The sequence below is a fragment of the Scyliorhinus torazame genome, chromosome 3, assembly GCF_047496885.1.
Source record: "Scyliorhinus torazame isolate Kashiwa2021f chromosome 3, sScyTor2.1, whole genome shotgun sequence".
In the NCBI taxonomy this organism is placed as follows: Eukaryota; Metazoa; Chordata; class Chondrichthyes; order Carcharhiniformes; family Scyliorhinidae; genus Scyliorhinus; species Scyliorhinus torazame.
This window is the reverse complement of record NC_092709.1, coordinates 235,733,245-235,750,341: the sequence shown is the minus strand read 5'-3', so window position 1 is coordinate 235,750,341 and position 17,097 is coordinate 235,733,245. Positions and strand designations below refer to the sequence as shown.

General features: G+C 51.3%; 1 protein-coding gene and 1 pseudogene across 2 annotated transcripts in view; one reads left to right on the top strand and one right to left on the bottom strand.

Annotated features, from left to right (window-relative positions):
* Window positions 1-17,097, top strand: part of LOC140409001 (putative nuclease HARBI1 pseudogene) — a 378,119-nt pseudogene that overhangs the window by 166,716 nt on the left and 194,306 nt on the right.
* The window catches only part of ankrd55 (ankyrin repeat domain 55), a 169,508-nt gene that overhangs the window by 5,428 nt on the left and 146,983 nt on the right, over window positions 1-17,097 (bottom strand). For both annotated transcript variants that reach the window (XM_072497012.1, XM_072497013.1), the window contains one exon: window positions 13,387-13,488. In XM_072497012.1, the coding sequence (XP_072353113.1) occupies window positions 13,387-13,488 (102 nt within the window). The remainder of the gene's footprint in view (window positions 1-13,386; window positions 13,489-17,097) is intronic.

Here is a 17,097-nt window from a genome sequence, read left to right as displayed (position 1 = left end):
AGCTTATGTTGGCCTGTGATGGGGGGAAGGGGAGGGGGGTTGGGGTGTGGTTGGTGTGTGTGTGTGTGGGGGGGGGGGGGGGTTCGGTCCAGGGCCCATCGGACACATGGATGTCCCACAGACATCCACCCTTACCGAGAAGTGACAGGCCATGGCAGTCGCAGTTTGACACTGCCTAGTATGACAGCATCCCCACTCTGTGAGCCCAAAGCTTACTCCATCTCACCCAAAGCTCCTCTCCCAAAACAATGTGGCCCATGAGAATGAGCCCCACCATACAACCAGGGGTCACCCAGGTGGACAACAGTATGTTATCCAAAAGACTGGAGTCAGCCTTTGTCACCGCACCAAAGTTCATCTCACAGCCAGTCGTCATCTTCCTCTGTCCCGCAGATAAACCCCGCAGACTGCCAACCCAGGCCCAACACCCTGTTGGATGCGGAGATGACTCTCGGAACGAGGATGGGAGCTGTGGTTGTGGGAAAGGATGAACGGCTAATGAGAAAGTGGGATGAAAGGACTGTAAGTAACACCTAATTGCTAATCTTTTACAGCAGCAATTGAAGGTTCAGCCCCGGCACCCCGATCCTGGGGGTGTTGAGGAACACCACGAGTCCACATCCTTACCACTAAGTTGGTCCTCACTAGTCACAAAGCACCCCCCCCCCCGCCCCAGCAAGCCAAAGATATAGAAAAAGGTACTTACCTCCTTGCTCCCCTTCAAAAGTCATGATGCCAGGACCCTGTTGGTAAACAGTTGCGCTAAATCACTCCTGCGTAACTCCCGGCTGGGAGGGGTGGAGCATAACGGGGGGTGGGGGGGGGGGGGGGAGTGGAGATTCGAGCTTCCAGCCCCATTCATCGCATTCAAATGATTGCAAAGGAACTGTTTGCATGTTCCCGGCAGTTTGAGTGGGAATCCCGCTCTGGCCGGCAGTGTGGGACCAGAGACTGGGGATGGGTATGCCTCCCAGTGCTCAACACGTTTTTGTGCCCATGCAACATTTTTGGCCCGATCGGGATTCCTGATCTCAGCGGCAGGGATTAGAAAATCCCAATTTGGCAAGAAGAATAGAAAAACAGAGAATTATTTAAATGGGGAGAGACCACAGAAGTCTGCACTAACAGAAGGATCTGGGGGTCCTTGTACATGAATCACAAAAAGTCAGCATGCAGGTACAGTAAGTAATTAGGAAGTCAGCGGGATTCTCCGTTGACTGATGCCGAAATTGCAAAACGCGATTGGGCGGAGAATAGATGCTCACGCTAAAACCACAGCGGGCGCGATTTGACTCCAAATCGCTATTCTCCGTCACCTCAACTGCGGTGTCAATGTGGTCCGGAACGCACGTACAGTAGACACTATTTGCATATCATTAGCAGACCTGACTGGTATTCTCCGGGGGCTCCGTGATGCTCCATCTCCGATGGGCCGAATAACCGGCGCGGTTCACTTGTGCTTTTAAAAATCGTGAAACGGGCGTCGTGGCTGCTGATGGAGGGAGAGGGGGAATGGAAAGTGTCCAACATCGCCATGGGCTGTGGGGTACGCGTGGACTGGCATGGAACACCATTGCCGCAGCCAGAAAGGCAGCCATGCAGCTGTGCACGTCGCTGACAGCTCACTGTGAACTTATGGCCAGAGGTCATATAGATGTCCCCCCAGGCCATTCCCCTAGGTGCCCTCTGGCCCCAGCCGACCCATCAGCTCCAGCTCAACCAGTGCCATCTTGTTGGCCGGGATGAATGTGTGTGGGGATTGTAATATGTATGTGCGGTTGCAGCTTGTCAGCCTCCCGAGTGTCAATCATAGACCCGGCGAATCTTGCATGATTTTCATTGGAATTGATTGTGATCCAAGTGGCACCGGTGCTAGCCCCTACATAGTTACTGAATTGGTCCAGGTTGGGCGGCAGTTTGCTGTTGTGAAAGTCCATGAATTCTGGGTTGGTGTCAACCCTTAGGGCTGGATTGTCCGTTTTTAGTCTAGTCTTTTCTCTAGTCTTACAATGCTCCGCCCGGTGGGGGGGGGCTAGCAGACGCGCCACTTAAAACCCCCGGCGTTTCCGACAGAAATCATGGTCGATCAGTGGGTGTTCAGCAGGATGGAGGTTGGTGCCTGGGCACTGCCCCAGTCCCGTGGGGGGGCACAGCAGCTGTTCAGCCTGACCCCCCCACACCCCCTCCCCTCCGCCGCCCTTGTCAGGGCTCCCCCCCCCGTCGCAGCCAGCAAGGCCGGTGTCCGGGCCGGCAGCTCGCAGTCACTCCACGCCATTTCCTACCTCCTCTCTCTTGCTCAGCAGCCAGGACGCCAGGTTCACGATTTGTGAGAGCACAAGTGAACCACGCCGTCTGGAAATCGGCCCATCGGAGGCGCTGAATCGCGGAGGCCCCGAAGTATCGGGCGTCAGGCTGGCGAATTATATGCCGGCTGTACTTTCAGCCCGCGTCATTTACTCCATTTTGGGGTTGCTGGAGCATCCCGATTTGGCTTCAAACCGGCGCCTATTGCGATTTCAGCATCGGAAGCTATTCTCCGCCCAATTGCGTTTCACGATTTTGCCGTCACCAAATGGAGAATCCAGCCCCCTATCTCTGAGAATCTTTTCCAACAATTTCACTTATCACTGATGCCAAGCTCACTGGCCTATAATTACCGGAGTTATCCTTGCAACCTTTCTTAAATAGCGGCACAACATTGGCTATCCTCCAATCCTCTGGAGTGGCCGGTAGAGGCATTGCAGCAACATGACTGGAACTAACTGTCGGGATATGGAGGCCAGGTAAGTGGCAGGGATCTACTGGGAGAGGGGGGTTGTCAGGGGGGTGATTCGGGGATAAGCTGAGCTGGCGAGAGAGAGATCTGAAGGTTTCCAGTCCTTGAGGGGTCGGCGTCTCCAGCAAGAAGGAGGCTTCTGATGGAGGTGTTCTCCCCCTCACTCTTAAGTGGCCACTTAAGTGCCTTAAATGGCCACTTAAGTGCCTTAATTGAGGCAATGGGGGGGGCTTCCTCCCCAAGGCCTTGCCAACCAACGTAAAATTACTTCCAGATCAGGGCATTGGAATCCCAGAGGGAATCCCTTCCATGTAATTTCGTGCTGTCCCTTTGCCTCAAAATCCACCGGGGGTGGGAGTGTAAAATTCAGGCCAGTGTGTCTTAAAGCCGGAAGGAGAGGTAGAGAGACAATGGCATTCAAGAAGTTAAGGCCTTCACAACAGGAGACATGGCTGCCATTGATGGAGCGATTAAAATCATGAATGCTCAAGAGGCTAGAATTAGAGAAGTGCAGTTATTTCAAAGGGTTATGGGGATAGAGAAGATTAGAGATAGGGAGGGTGAAGACTTGGTTGGTTTTGGAAAGATCAATGCATTGCTTATCCTCAAGCCAGTGTAGGTTAGTGAGCACAGGGTTGACGGCTGAAAGGGACTTGGTATGAATTAGAACACAGAGAGCAGAGGTTTGGATAACCTCAAGTTTATGGAGAGTAGAATTTGGGAGGTCAGCCAGAAGTGTGTTGGAATAGTCAAATCTAGATACAGATATGGGGCGTGAGTTAATGCCCGTGTATGCGCTTAAACAAGAGCGTATCAAGCCCATTAGATCGTGGGAGAGACCAAAAACAAGAACCACGCAGGGCGCTGATCGGTTTGGGATCTAACTGGCCTGCTCCCTTTGGTGAAATCAGGAACCCGCCGTAGCATGGGCAGAAACCAATAATCACCACCAAGTCTAATCTTCATACAATTAACTGGAGAGACCCACTATCTAACGCCTCCCATGATCTAATGACCTCCTGCTGGTGCCAACTAATACTCCTTTATAAAACGTGAAGTTGGTGGAAGGGCTGCTGTGGGGACCTCAAGGAGGTGAGTAGCCATCTTCGCTCAAAGGCAATGAGCAAGGGGCAGTGGGTGTGCTGCTCCGGTGTTCAGAGGGGAGTGGGGAGCCCCCAGGGGCCAGCCTTGGTTGGGGTGGGCCGCCATTGGTGGGGGGGATTGCGAGGCAGGGGGTGTGGCTGCCCATGGCTTGTCTGGACTAGAGGAGGGCAGGGGGAGATGAGTGTCTCAGCACCTGACGGTCCATCATGCCAACTCTTGGATCGTGTGGTCTCGTTCTGGGGGTAACCCCAGCCCACCTGCCCACCATCCACCCATAATTCCCACTAACCACGGAGGCCACTTGCCACACAGCTGAATGCTATTACTAATCGGGAATTGGCAATCCTAGTTAAGTGAGCACTTCACATATCCCAAATGTAACCCCATGGATAGGCGTGCCGTATCATGTGGGGGTTATTGTCTAGTATTCCAATCAGACCGTGATGCCTGGACTCTTTGCCTGAACACTGTGGGAGACAACACCTAGGTTGCGAAAACCCAGGGACTGGACCCAGCACCGAGGACATTTCTGCAACTAGAGGGTGGTGTGTGCATCGGGGACGGAACCAGCGCCCAATCCAGGTAGCCTTGCGTGCGGGTGTCTGGGTGCAGTGTTTGGGGTCAGGTGAGCAGGGGCCCCCACTGCAGCTGCGTGTGTGTGTGCAGATCATGTTGCGTGGGGGAGAGAATTGGGGGCCTGGAGGGTTGCGGGGTAGAAGCCACCTTTGGTTGTCAGTCTCAAACCTACCAGATATTACATGGGGACGGATGATATCTTAGACCCCGCCAAAGCTGCCCTCGTGGTGCAGTTGACAGGCCAGGCGGCCAGTATGGTAGTCATCACTGATTGTATAAAAGTTGTTATTAGAGGTAATATGGTAAGGCTCTGTACTACAGTTACGGTGGTAAATGCCTTACTGCTGGCTCCGCCCAGTAGGCGGAGAATAAATGTGTGTGCACACTGAGCTGCACCCATTCTGGCAGCAGCTGCAGGAGGCCACACATCTCTGCTTAATAAAGCCTCGATTACTCTCTACTCTCGTCTCGTAATTGATAGTGCATCAATTTATTTAAGCAGAGATATTACAGCGATGGAACTACGCATCAAGCCTGATCACTACAGCTGCACCCGCAAGCAGCCAACGCCACGTCGGCCTTCGACCACTGGCTAGCTTTCTTCGAAAGCTACCTCAGATCATCGACTGAACAACCCTCGAATGCACAGAAGCTCCAGATCCTGTACTCACGGGTGAGCTCCGATATTTTTCCTCTTATCCGGGATGTGCCCACTTACACTGAAGCTATGAAGCTCCTGAAAGGACATTATGTCCAGCTGATCAACAAACTCTACGCCAGGCACCTCCTGTACACGAGGCAACAACTCCCCGGTGAGTCAGTAGACGATTTCTGGCGTGCCCTGCACATCCTGGCGAGGAACTGCGATTGCCAGGCAGTTTCGGCCACTGAACATACAGAACTCTTAACCAGGGACGCTTTTGTTATGGGCATGGGGTCGGCGTAATCCGCCAGCGTCTATTAGAAGGGGGTACGCTCGACCTCGCGGCGGCCAGGAAGCTCGCGAACTCGCTAATGGTATCCTCCCGTAACGTACAGTCGTACGCCACCGACCGAACGCCGCCCTCATGGACATCGTGGGCGCCACCAGCTGCCGCCCCCAGCCCATCCCAAGCCTGCGCCGTGCGGCAGCCAGCCAACCCCGGGGGCCAAAATGCTACTTCTGCGGGCAGACCAAACACCCCCGGCAGCGCTGCCCGGCGCGGAGTGCAATCTGCAAGACGTGCGGGAAGAACGGACATTTCACTGCTGTGTGGCAGGCCCGGTCGATCGCTGCTGTATCTAGGCCCAGCGTTCCTGCACCCCCCACGTGCGACCCGTGGGCACCGCCATTTTCATCCCCGCAGGCCACGTGCGGCCCGTGGGCGCCGCCATCTTCCTCCCAGTACACCACGTGCTGCCCGTGGGTGCCGCCATCTTTAACACCGCCCGTCATGTGCGCCCCGTTGACACCGCCATCTTCGGCGCCATTTTGGACGGCGCCTCAGGACCCCTGTTCGTTGGGGACTTCGTCTGGCCGTTCATCGCCTGCCACCACCGTCGACCAGCCCGGGGCCTACCAACACCAACCGCAGCTCACCTCCATCATGCTCGACCAGTCCCGGCCGCACAACCTCGCAGCCGTGACGACGACGGTGAAAGTCGATGGCACAAGACCTCCTGCCATTCTTGACTCCGGGAGCACGGAAAGCTTCATCCACCCTCTATGGTAAGGCGCTGCTCCCTCGCGCTACACCCCGTTACCCAGAGAATCTCACTGGCCTCCGGATCCCATTCCGTGGAAATTCGGGGGTACTGCATCGCCACCCTCACCGTCCAGGGCGTAGAGTTCAGCAACATCCGGCTCTACGTCCTCCTCAACCTCTGCGCTGCCCTGTTACTCGGCCTGGACTTCCAGTGCAACCTCCAAAGCCTAACTCTAAAATTCAGCGGACCCCTACCACCCCTCACCGTATGCAGCCTCACGACCCTTAAGGTCGACCCACCTTCCCTGTTTGCAAACCTCACCCCGGATTGCAAACCCGTCGCCACCAAGAGCAGACCGTACAGTGCCCAGGACAGGACCTTCATCAGGTCGGAGGTCCAGCGGCTGCTGCGGGAAGGCATCATCGAGGCCAGCAACAGCCCCTGGAGAGCCCAAGTGGTAGTAGTAAAGACTGGGGAGAAACACAGGATGGTCATTGACTACAGTCAGACCATCAATCGGTACACGCAGCTCAACGCGTGCCCCCTCCCATGCATATCTGATATGGTCAATCAGATTGCACAGTACCGGGTCTTTTCCACAGTGGACCTGATATCTGCCTTCCACCAGCTCCCCATCCACAAGGCGGACCACCAATACACTGCGTTTGAAACAGACAGCCACCTTTACTACTTCCTTAGGGTTCCTTTCGGCATCACTAACGGGGTCTCAGTCTTCCAACGTGAGATGGACCGAATGGTTGACCGGTATGGGCTGCGGGCCACCTTCCCATACCTAGATAATGTCACCATCTGCGGCCACGACCAGCAGGACCATGACGCTAACCTTCTCAAATTTCTCCACACCGCTAAACTCCTTAACCTCACGTATAACAAGGAGAAATGCGTGTTCCACACCAACCGCTTAGCCATCCTTGGCTATGTTGTGGAAAGTGGGGTTCTAGGGCCCGACCCCGGCCGCATGCGCCCCCTCATGGAACTCCCCCCCTTCCCCCACTGCCCCAAGGCCCTGAAATGATGCCTGGGGTTTTTCTCCTATTATGCCCATTGGGTCCCTAACTATGCGGACAAGGCCCGCCCACTCATCCACTCCACAGTTTTCCCCCTGATGGCTGAGGCCGCCAGGCCTTCAACTGCATCAAGGCAGACATCGCCAAGGCCACGATGCACGCGGTCGACGAGACCCTCCCCTTTCAGGCCGAGAGCAATGCATTGGACGTAGCTCTGGCCGTCACCCTCAACCCGGCAGGCAGACCCGTGGCATTCTTTTCCCGCACCCTCCATGCCTCCGAAATCCGGCACTCCTCTGTCGAAAAGGAGGCCCAACCCATCGTGGAAGCTGTGGTCATGGAGGCATTACCTGGCCGGCAGGAGATTCCCTCTCCTCAGTGACCAACGGTCGGTTGCTTTCATGTTTAACAATACGCAGCGGGGCAAGATCAAAAACGATAAAATCTTGAGGTGGTGGATCGAGCTCTCCACCTACAATTACGAGATTTTGTATCGTCCCGGGAAGCTCAACAAGACCCCCGATGCCCTATCCCGAGGTACATGTGCCAGCACACAAGTGGACCGACTCCGGGCCCGACACAATGATCTCTGTCACCCAGGGGTCACCCCGTTATTTCACTTCATAAAGACCCACAACCTGCCCGACTCCATTGCGGAGGTCAGGGCTGTCACCAGAGACTGCCAGGTCTGCGCGGAGTGCAAATCGCACTTCTACCGGCCTGACCGAGCGCACCTGGTGAAGGCCTCCCACCCCTTTGAACGCCTCAGCATGGACTTCAAAGTGCCCTTCCCCTCCACCGACCAAATCACGTACTTCCTGAACGTGGTCAATGAATACTCCCGATTCCCCTTCGCCATCCCATGCCCCGATATGACGTCTGCCACAGTCATTAAAACATTCAACAGCATCTTCACCTTGTTCAGTTTCCCCGCTTACGTCCACAGCGACCGGGGATCCTCCTTTCTGAGTGATGAGCTGTGTCAGTTCCTGCTCAGCAAGGGCATTGCCTCGAGCAGGATGACCAGCTACAACCTCCGGGGAATCGGGCAGGTGGAGAGGGAGAATGGGACGGTCTGGAAGGCCGTCCTGCTAGCTCTGCGGTCTAAACATCTCCCGGTCTCCCGCTGGCAGGAGGTCCTTCCTGACGCGCTCCAGTCCATTCGATCGCTACTCTAAACTGCAACTAGTGAAACCCCCCATGAACGTCTCCTTGCCTTCCCCAGGAAGTCCACCTCCGGGGTTTCGCTCCCAACATGGCTGGAAGCTCCTGGACCCGTCCTCCGCAAACACGTGCAGATCCACAAGGTGGACCCGTTGGTCGAAAGGGTACAACTACTGCACGCGAACCCGCAGTACGCCTCTACGTGGCGTACCCCGACGGGCGCCAGGCCACAGTCTCCCTCAGGAACCTGGCACCAGATGGATCCCCACCCACAGCCCACCACTCGACACCCCCCCCCCCTCCGATTGCCCCGGCGCCACCCACCCTCCCTCCAGCGCACCTCACTACAGCCCCCGCCCCAGGACGATCCGTCCTCCCACTGGTTCCACCCGGGGATGAAGAAGAGGACAACACGCTCCCAGAGTCATAGGCGACCAAGTCGCCGCCTGCATCACCACCGGGACCGAGGTGCTCACAGCGGAGGATCAAGGCACCCAACTGGCTGAATTTGTAAATTTTCACCAAACTGTAAACTTTAATTTTTCACAAACCTGTAAATTTTTCCACCACCCCCGATGGACTCTTTTTTAACAGGGGGTGAATGTCGTAGTCACCACTGATTGTATAATAGTTGTTATTAGAGGTAATACGGTAAGGCTCCTGTACTACAGGTATGGGGGTTAATCCCTGCCTGCTGGCTCCGCCCAGTAGGCAGAGAATAAATGTGTGTGCACACCGAGCTGCTCCCATTCTGGTAGCAGCTGCAGGAGGCCACACATCTCTGCTTAATAGAGCCTTGATTACTCTCTACTCTTGCCTCGTCGTAATTGATAGTGAATCAGCCAGACAGCGGAGAAGTCGGCGGGAGCAGCGTCGACAGAGTATAAAAAGTCAGAGTATAAGGAGTCGACTTGAGTATAAAAATTGGCAAGTCATGTTGCAGCTGTATAGAACCTTAGTTAGGCAAATTTGGAGTACAGTGTTCAATTCTGGTTGCCACACTACCAGAAGGATGTGGAGGCTTTAGAGAGGGTGCAGAAGAGATTTACCAGGATGTTGCCTGGTATGGAGGGCATTAGCTATGAGGAGAGGTTGAATAAACTCGGTTTGTTCTCACTGGAACGACGGAGGTTGAGGGGCGACCTGATAGAGGTCTACAAAATTATGAGGGACATAGAAAGGGTGAATAGTCAGAGACTTTTCCGAGGGCAGAGGGGTCAATTACTAGGGGCATAGGTTTAAGGTGCGAGGGGAAAGGTTTAGAGGAGATGTACGAGGCAAGTTTTTTTACACAGAGGGTAGTGGGTGCCTGAAACTCGCTGCCGGAGGAGGTGGTGGAAGCAGGGACGATAGTGACGTTGAAGGAGCATCTTGACAAATACATGAATAGGATGGGAATAGAGGGATATGGACCCCGGGAGTGTAGAAGCTTTTAGTTTAGACGGGCAGCATGGTCGGCGCATGCTTGGAGGGCCGAAGGGCCTGTTCCTGTGCTGTACCTTTCTTGGATCTTTGTTCTTAGAGGCTGTGGGGTTGTGAGGCTTGGTGGGTGGGGGGGTTGGGGATATGGGCCATATTGTGGGGAGAATGGGGAAGGGGCGGGTGGGCAGCACTGCTGGACATGGGTGGGTCAGGGCACGGAACGGTGCTGGGCGGGGGCAGTGCCAGGCGCATACTTGTTGGGGGGGGAGGATGGGTCCAGGGTCCGGTGCCAACTCATCCCTGCGGCCCGGTCGAGGTCGTTGATCTTCTTACGGCACTGGGTGCCAGTCCTTCTGGCCACGCTCCCCAAGCTGATGGCCGCTGCCACTTCATACCAGGGGCACTGGCTGCCCTGTGGCTGATCCTCCAAGAACCTTGGCACCAGTCTGGACTCAACTGTGTCCAATTCTCTGCCCAGGTGTGCATATCCGAATCATGGGGCTGGTCTTCTCAGAGGCATGACTACGAGTTGAGTGGGGTTGAGTGTGCAGGATCGGTTTAAATGCTGCTCTTCCTTGTTATTGAGAGGGGCTGGCGAGCGCGGTCCTGGCAAATCAGCCGGCGGAACCATCATTTGTGGTGTGAAGCCTGTGGGGCCATGTTAAGTGGATCAATTAACGTTTTCTAGCGGTGACGGTCTCGCTGGGCCGAGCGTCGGGAAGCAAGCAGCAGAACCTGCTTGCTACCACACTTGGAACCAATTTGGTTAAATCGTGCCCATATGATGAGGATTCTTGAGGCAGGGGTGAAGTTGACAATGTTATGGAGCTGGAGGTCAAAATAGGTCGTCGCAATGATGATGGGCTGGATTGTCCGATTTGGAGACTAAACGCTGACGCCAGCGTGGGAACAGTGGCGTTTTAAGCCAGAAAAATCTGCACAACAGCTGCACCGATCCTCCATCCAGTGGGGGGCTAGCAGCTGCGCAACGTAAAGCCCCCGGCTTTACCTGCAAATACGGCCGGAGAATTGCCAGGTCCGTGGCCGCGCATACGCATGGCGGCGCCCTGCGGCGGCCCGCCATGTGCACCCGGCTTGCCAAAAACTGTCCCCCAGTAACGCCCCTCGACACCCCCGGACCAACCCCCACCAGTGCCCCCAGCCCCCGCCAAAGCCCCACTGCCCTTGGAACGGCTCCATCCCGTCTGTGGCGGCGCTGGACTCAATCCGCAGCCACCACGCGGGGTCCACGGAGAAAAATAGCATGAGTGACCCACGCCGTCAGGAACTCGGCCCATTGGGAGCGGAGCATCGGGGGAGGGTCTCCGGTGACGTCCTGAGGCCGTCCATTCGCCGTGCGGTGCACTCCCCGAGTACGCTATTTTTAGGGCGACCGGAGAATCCTGCCCACAATGTTTATGTGGCTGGAAGCTCACCCTCGGGTCAAATATGACAACAAGATCACAAACTTGCTTTTGCCTTTTCTAAAAGAAGATCGCAGATATTAGACTATTCCATGAATTTTTATGCAGAAAATGAAAATGACAAAACAACATTCAGTGAATACATAAATACTGCATTTGATCCAGTTAGGAAGCAGAAAATGGCAGATTCTTTGCAGATGTTAATTATTCATTCTTATTTAGATTTATATTATTGATTCAGCCTCTCAAAACAGGCTGTGCATGTTTATTTTGTGATAAGCTGGAGTTTGACACTCCAAGTAAATGTATGGTATTAAACTCTTCAGCTGAATTGAAAATATAAGTCAAAAAATATCTAAAAGATAAAATGTAATTTTTCAGAATTTTGGAATTTCGAGTCAGAGTATTTAACAACATTGAATAGAGCTTATTAACAACTCACTTCTCTGAGGATATTATTGAGCTTCACTTTCAGTATTAGAAATTTGAATGTCACTAAAATGACCAAAATGACGAGATGAAATCGACTTGGAAATTGAGCAGTAGAAATTGTTACTTCTGACCTAAGTTTAAATCCACTCCAGACTAATGGGATGAAGGTATTCTCTATACTAGGTGTAAGGGAACTTCGACGAGTTTGGGCAGACTAAGATCTCCTATTTGATTCAACCTCGGTGCTAAGAATCGCCTTTAAGTAGCATTCTCAAAGCGATCGCGTGAATGATTGCTGTGGGAAATAAAAGAAAGTCACACTGCATAGCAGGGGATTTCTTATAAACTTCAAAATCTAAAGGGATAGATAACATCAGACATGTATCTCGAGTACTGAATCCTGCCATTTGGACCAACTGGTTTATGCTGATATTTATGCTCCTCTGAAATCTACTTCAATGACATCTTCCTTGTCTGAGCATTTCAAAGCATCTTTCTACTCCCTTTCCTTGTCATGTTTCCTTTTCAAAACATGCAAGCTACTTGCCTCACACCTCATGTGGTGGCGAATTCCACTTCCTCAGTAAAGTAATTTCTCCTTATATTTCCATTGGATTTAGTCGGAATTATCTGTATTTATGGCACCTAATCTGGACCTTTCCACAAGTGGAAACAATTTCTCCACATCTATCCTCTCCAACCCATTCATAATTTTAACGACCCCTTGCAGGGAAACGGCGGGGGAGTCACCAAGGAACTCACTAAGACTCCTTGGACAGAATCTTCCAAACCCTCGACCACTATCATCGAGAAGACAAGAGAAGCAGACACATGGGAACACCACCACATGAAGTTCCCCTCCAAGCCACTTGCCATCCTGACTCTGAAATATGTCACCATTCCTTGACTGTCAATGTGTCAAACTACTGGTCCACCCTCCCTAACAGCACTGTGGGTGTACCAACACCATATGGATTGGTGGTTCAAGAGACAGCTTACCACCACCCTCTCAAGGGCAATTAAGGATGGACAATAAAGATGTCCTAGACTGTGACACCTATATCCAATAAAATAGTTTTGAAAAAGAGTGGGTCTAGCTGGGTTTCTGTTGCAAAATCCAGCAGAAACACAACAAGCCAGATGGCCTCCTTATGTCCTATAAACATTCTATGAATTCTCCAGGCTGTATCTTTGCCCACGCTTGGGATTGAAGGTGGGGGCACATAAAATCCAGTGAGTAGCCTGCCTGTCCACCGCTTACCTGTCAGAAATGTAATGGGGGTGTGGAGAGGGAATGGCCCATATGTGATCAATTAATGGAGGGAGGTTCACACTGTAGCTGATTTTTTTCACATCTGACCTGGGAGCTTGTGGAATTGCAAAATATTTTATTCTTTGATATTAATATTCCTTACCTTGTTGAGCGTGAAAATATACTCCAAATAAGAAATTTCCTCATTACAAGTGTAGGGACAGTTGAGACAACTGTTCCATATTCAATTGTCACAAAATGTAATAATAGCAAAATACCAAATTATCATTTATCTATTAATACAAATGGGGTGAGATTCCTCTTTTCAATAACCTTAAAGAAAAAGTATGAGTGCAAAATGAGAAATCATATTTTGTATGCATGCTAATGTTACGGTTGGAATTATTGAACAGAGAAATGTTAACCCCCACAATGTAAAACAAAAGTCATACAGAACTTATCAAATGTGATCAGACTTTACTAAGATGATTTGCAGCAACAAATTTATAAATATTCACTTACATTTATGAGCACAATAGTGAGAAATTGGAGCTAAGAAGGACCGTGCCGGAATTGAATCTTTTATTTTCATTTTCTCAAGCGGTTCTTCCTGTATATTTACTTCTACAGAGAAAATATAAAATGTGTAACAAGGATGTACGTCAGTATATATTCTCAACATTCTCATACTGCTAAGTATCAATTTTCCTTTAGGATTTTGTTTTGGTTACATTCGCATCTACACCATTCGGAGTGAACTAATTAAGCTACCTATTGACATCAGTTTGGGAACACATGAATTGTCCAGGTTGGAATGTAAGCCTGTTAAAAAACTTTGCGACCAACATGTCTATTACCTCAATAGTAATATCAAGACAGCTTCATGTGAAAACCATTGTTGATTTCCAATTGTTGGATCATGTAACCACAAAATGAGTGAATGCATTTGTGTGCAGAAAAGTATTTCTCCAGAGCATTGCAGAATATGTATCCTACCTGTTCTTAAGAGACAAGATGAAGAATTAACTAAAGCACATTGAACATGGAAAGAACTATCAATACACAACATAATATAGCAGACAATTATTTAAAGGGATACAGCAAAAGTTCACCATTTAAAATGCCGTGCATTTAATAAAATGTTATTCATTCGTGGGATGTGGGCCTCGCAGGCTGTGCCAGCATTTATTGCCCATCCCTAATTGCCCTTGAGGGGACAGTTAAGAGTCAACCTCATTGCTATGCGCCTGGAGTCACATGTAGGCCAGACCAGGTAAGGACGGCAGATTTTGTTCCCTAAAGGACATTAGTGAACCAGATGGGTTTTCCCGACAATCGACTATGGTTTCATGGTCATCATTAGATTTTTAATTCCAGATATTTTATTGAGTTTAAATTCTATCACCTGTCGTGGTGGGATTCGAACCCGGGTCCCCAGATCATTATCCTGGGTCTCTGGATTACTAGTCCAGTGACAATACCACTATGCCACCACCTCCTCAAAACCTTTTCTTATCACTGCTATCACAATTGGAAAATTTCAGCTTGTAATAGTTGTTTAACACAGACATGTTGGCTGTGTGGTAATGAATACATTATTGTAATTACATTTTTCATTTCAGCTGGATTTTCCTATTCAAATTGACCAACTTTGAACAGAACTGAGGTAGGTGGGATCAGAGTGGGAAATACGACTGAGAATGGGATTGGGAGCAAGAATGGAGCGAGTTGCTAGATTCTCACCAGTTTTTTTATCTGTCCAGTTTTCAATTTCAATTCTACTTGATCCAATTCAAAAATTGAGTGTTGAGTTTAAATGAGGCAATAAAGATATTGAGGTGCAGTTCTGCAGGGTTTCTCCCAATTGTCATAACTTAAGTAATGAGTCAAAAGAGAATTGCCTTGGGAGTTATCAACATTGACTCTGAACACAGAACCCTCTGAAGTCTCTTGGAGAGAGGTCAAAAAAGGACAAGGAAACCTCCAGCTGATTCCTGCCCTCCTTCAGCTGATGAATCAGTACTCCTCCATGTTGAACACTGCTTGGAGGATGCATCAAGGATGACTAGGGTACAGAATATACTCTGGGTGAGGAACTTCAATACATCAATGTTTATCAACATGAGTTTCTCAGTAGCACCACTACTGACTAAGCTGGGCAAATCCTAAAGGACATAGCTACTCGACTGGGCCTGTGGCAGGTTGTGAGGGAAACAACAAGAGGGAAAACCTAGTTGACCTCATCCTCAGCAATCTATGTTGCAGATGCATCGGTCCATGACAGTAGGAGTGACCACTGCACAGTCCTTGTGAGACTAAGTTCCACCTTCACATCAAGGATACACTATTATGTTGTGCCATGCTAAAGGGGATAGATTTCAAACAGATCTGGCAACTCAAAACTAGGCATCCATGAGGTGCTGTAGATCATCAGCAGAACTGCAGAAGCAGAATTTTATACAACCAGAATCTGTAACACCATGGTCTGGCATATCTCCTATTCTATCATGATCATCAAGATGGGGGATCGGACTTCCGGTAGAGCTCTAGAGGGGGAAGACGTGCACGAGGCAGCTCCCGCGAAAGGACTAAACTTTCAGGTTTTTTTTGTTTGTTTGTTTGTTTAGTCTCGGGGGTATTTTTATTCTTGTTTTTTTTATTTAAAAAAAAGAAAGAACACACGTAGCGCTCCCCTGAAGGTATGAACAGGACGGGAAAAAAAGCCGCAAGGGACCGGACCAACGATAAGCTGAAGCCCATGGGAGAAATAAGCGTGCGAGAGGAGCCAGAGAATATTTTTAAAAAGGGGGGGAAAAAGGTGTGGGATGAACCGGAGCTGGAGGCTCAGAAGCGGCCAAGGACAGTCGCGTCCCCGAACAGAACTAGTGCAGGCCTGCGAGCCTGCCTGACCGAGCCCCCTCCCCGCACAGCAGAACGTGGGCGGCAGAAGAGAAGCGGCAGCCCGGACCGCGAAGCCAGAAACACAAGCGCTCGGAGCCAGCGGGGCCAACGAGCAGGAGAGAGAGAGAGAGGGTCCCCCCACCACCCCCTGCAACGGACCGGCAGTGACCACATGATGAGGGATGAGACAAAGAGGGACTCCGGTCCGCACCAGGATACGTCTCTCCCAAACCCTCCTGACCCAGTGAGAAGGAGGGGGAGAAAAAAGAGACGAAGAAGGGGGGAAATATAAAAGTAAATGAATCAAGAGACAAGGAAAGAGAGAAAGGAAGGAAGGGAGGAAGGTAACCAACCACAACACCGCACCCCCCCAAACAAAAAAAAAGGGAAACCCGAAGCGTGAGGCAGACCCAGCGAGAGCAGAGGAGTGGGGGAAGTGAGAGTAGGGTAAGGAACAGCAGCGGGGAAATAAAGAGAGACAGACAGATGGCTGGAGGAAAGAAAAACACCAAGGTGAAGAGACAGCGAGCCACAAGCAGCAGCAGCAGCGAAGGTAAGGCGCATGAGCGGCGGACGCACAGGCAGGCGGCCCCACAAGACGAGACGGAGGTACAGGCGAGCCTGAAAGGGAAAACGATGGCGGACCAAGCAGCGGAGCATGAGCAGGACGCAGCGACCAGCATAAAGGAGGCGCTCTGGTCGGAGTTCCAAACAATGATGAAGGAGATGACGCACAAAATGCAGCAGACCATCGAAGGCCTGGAAAGGGAAGTGAAGGAGAAGAAAAAAAACGATTGTGGAATTGGAGAGGGCCGCCTCGGACCAGAGCGACAGGGTGATAACCCTAGAAGCCGAGGTCAAAAGGTTAGTAACAGCCCAGGGGAGCCTAAGAGGGAAAGTGGAGGACCAGGAAAATAGGTCCAGACGGCAGAACATTAAAATAGTGGGTCTGCCAGAGGGGATAGAGGGCAGAGACCCAACAGGCTACATCACCCAAATGATGGGCAAACTAGTGGAAAAGGAGGTATTCCCAAATCCACCGAAAATAGACAGGGCGCACAGGTCGCTCCGACCCAAGCCCAAAGTCGGGGACCAGCCCAGGGCAATTATTGCGAAGCTGGACCGGCGCCAGGACAGGGAGAGAATTCTAAAGTGGGCCCGGGAAACAAAACAGAGCACGTGGGAAAGGAAGACCATGAGGGTGTATCAGGACATTGGGGCAGACCTGGCCAAAAAGAGGGCTGAATTCAACAAGGCGAAATCAGCACTGCACAAAAACAAGATAAAGTTTGGGATGTTATTCCCGGCCAAACTCTGGGTAACATTTGAGGG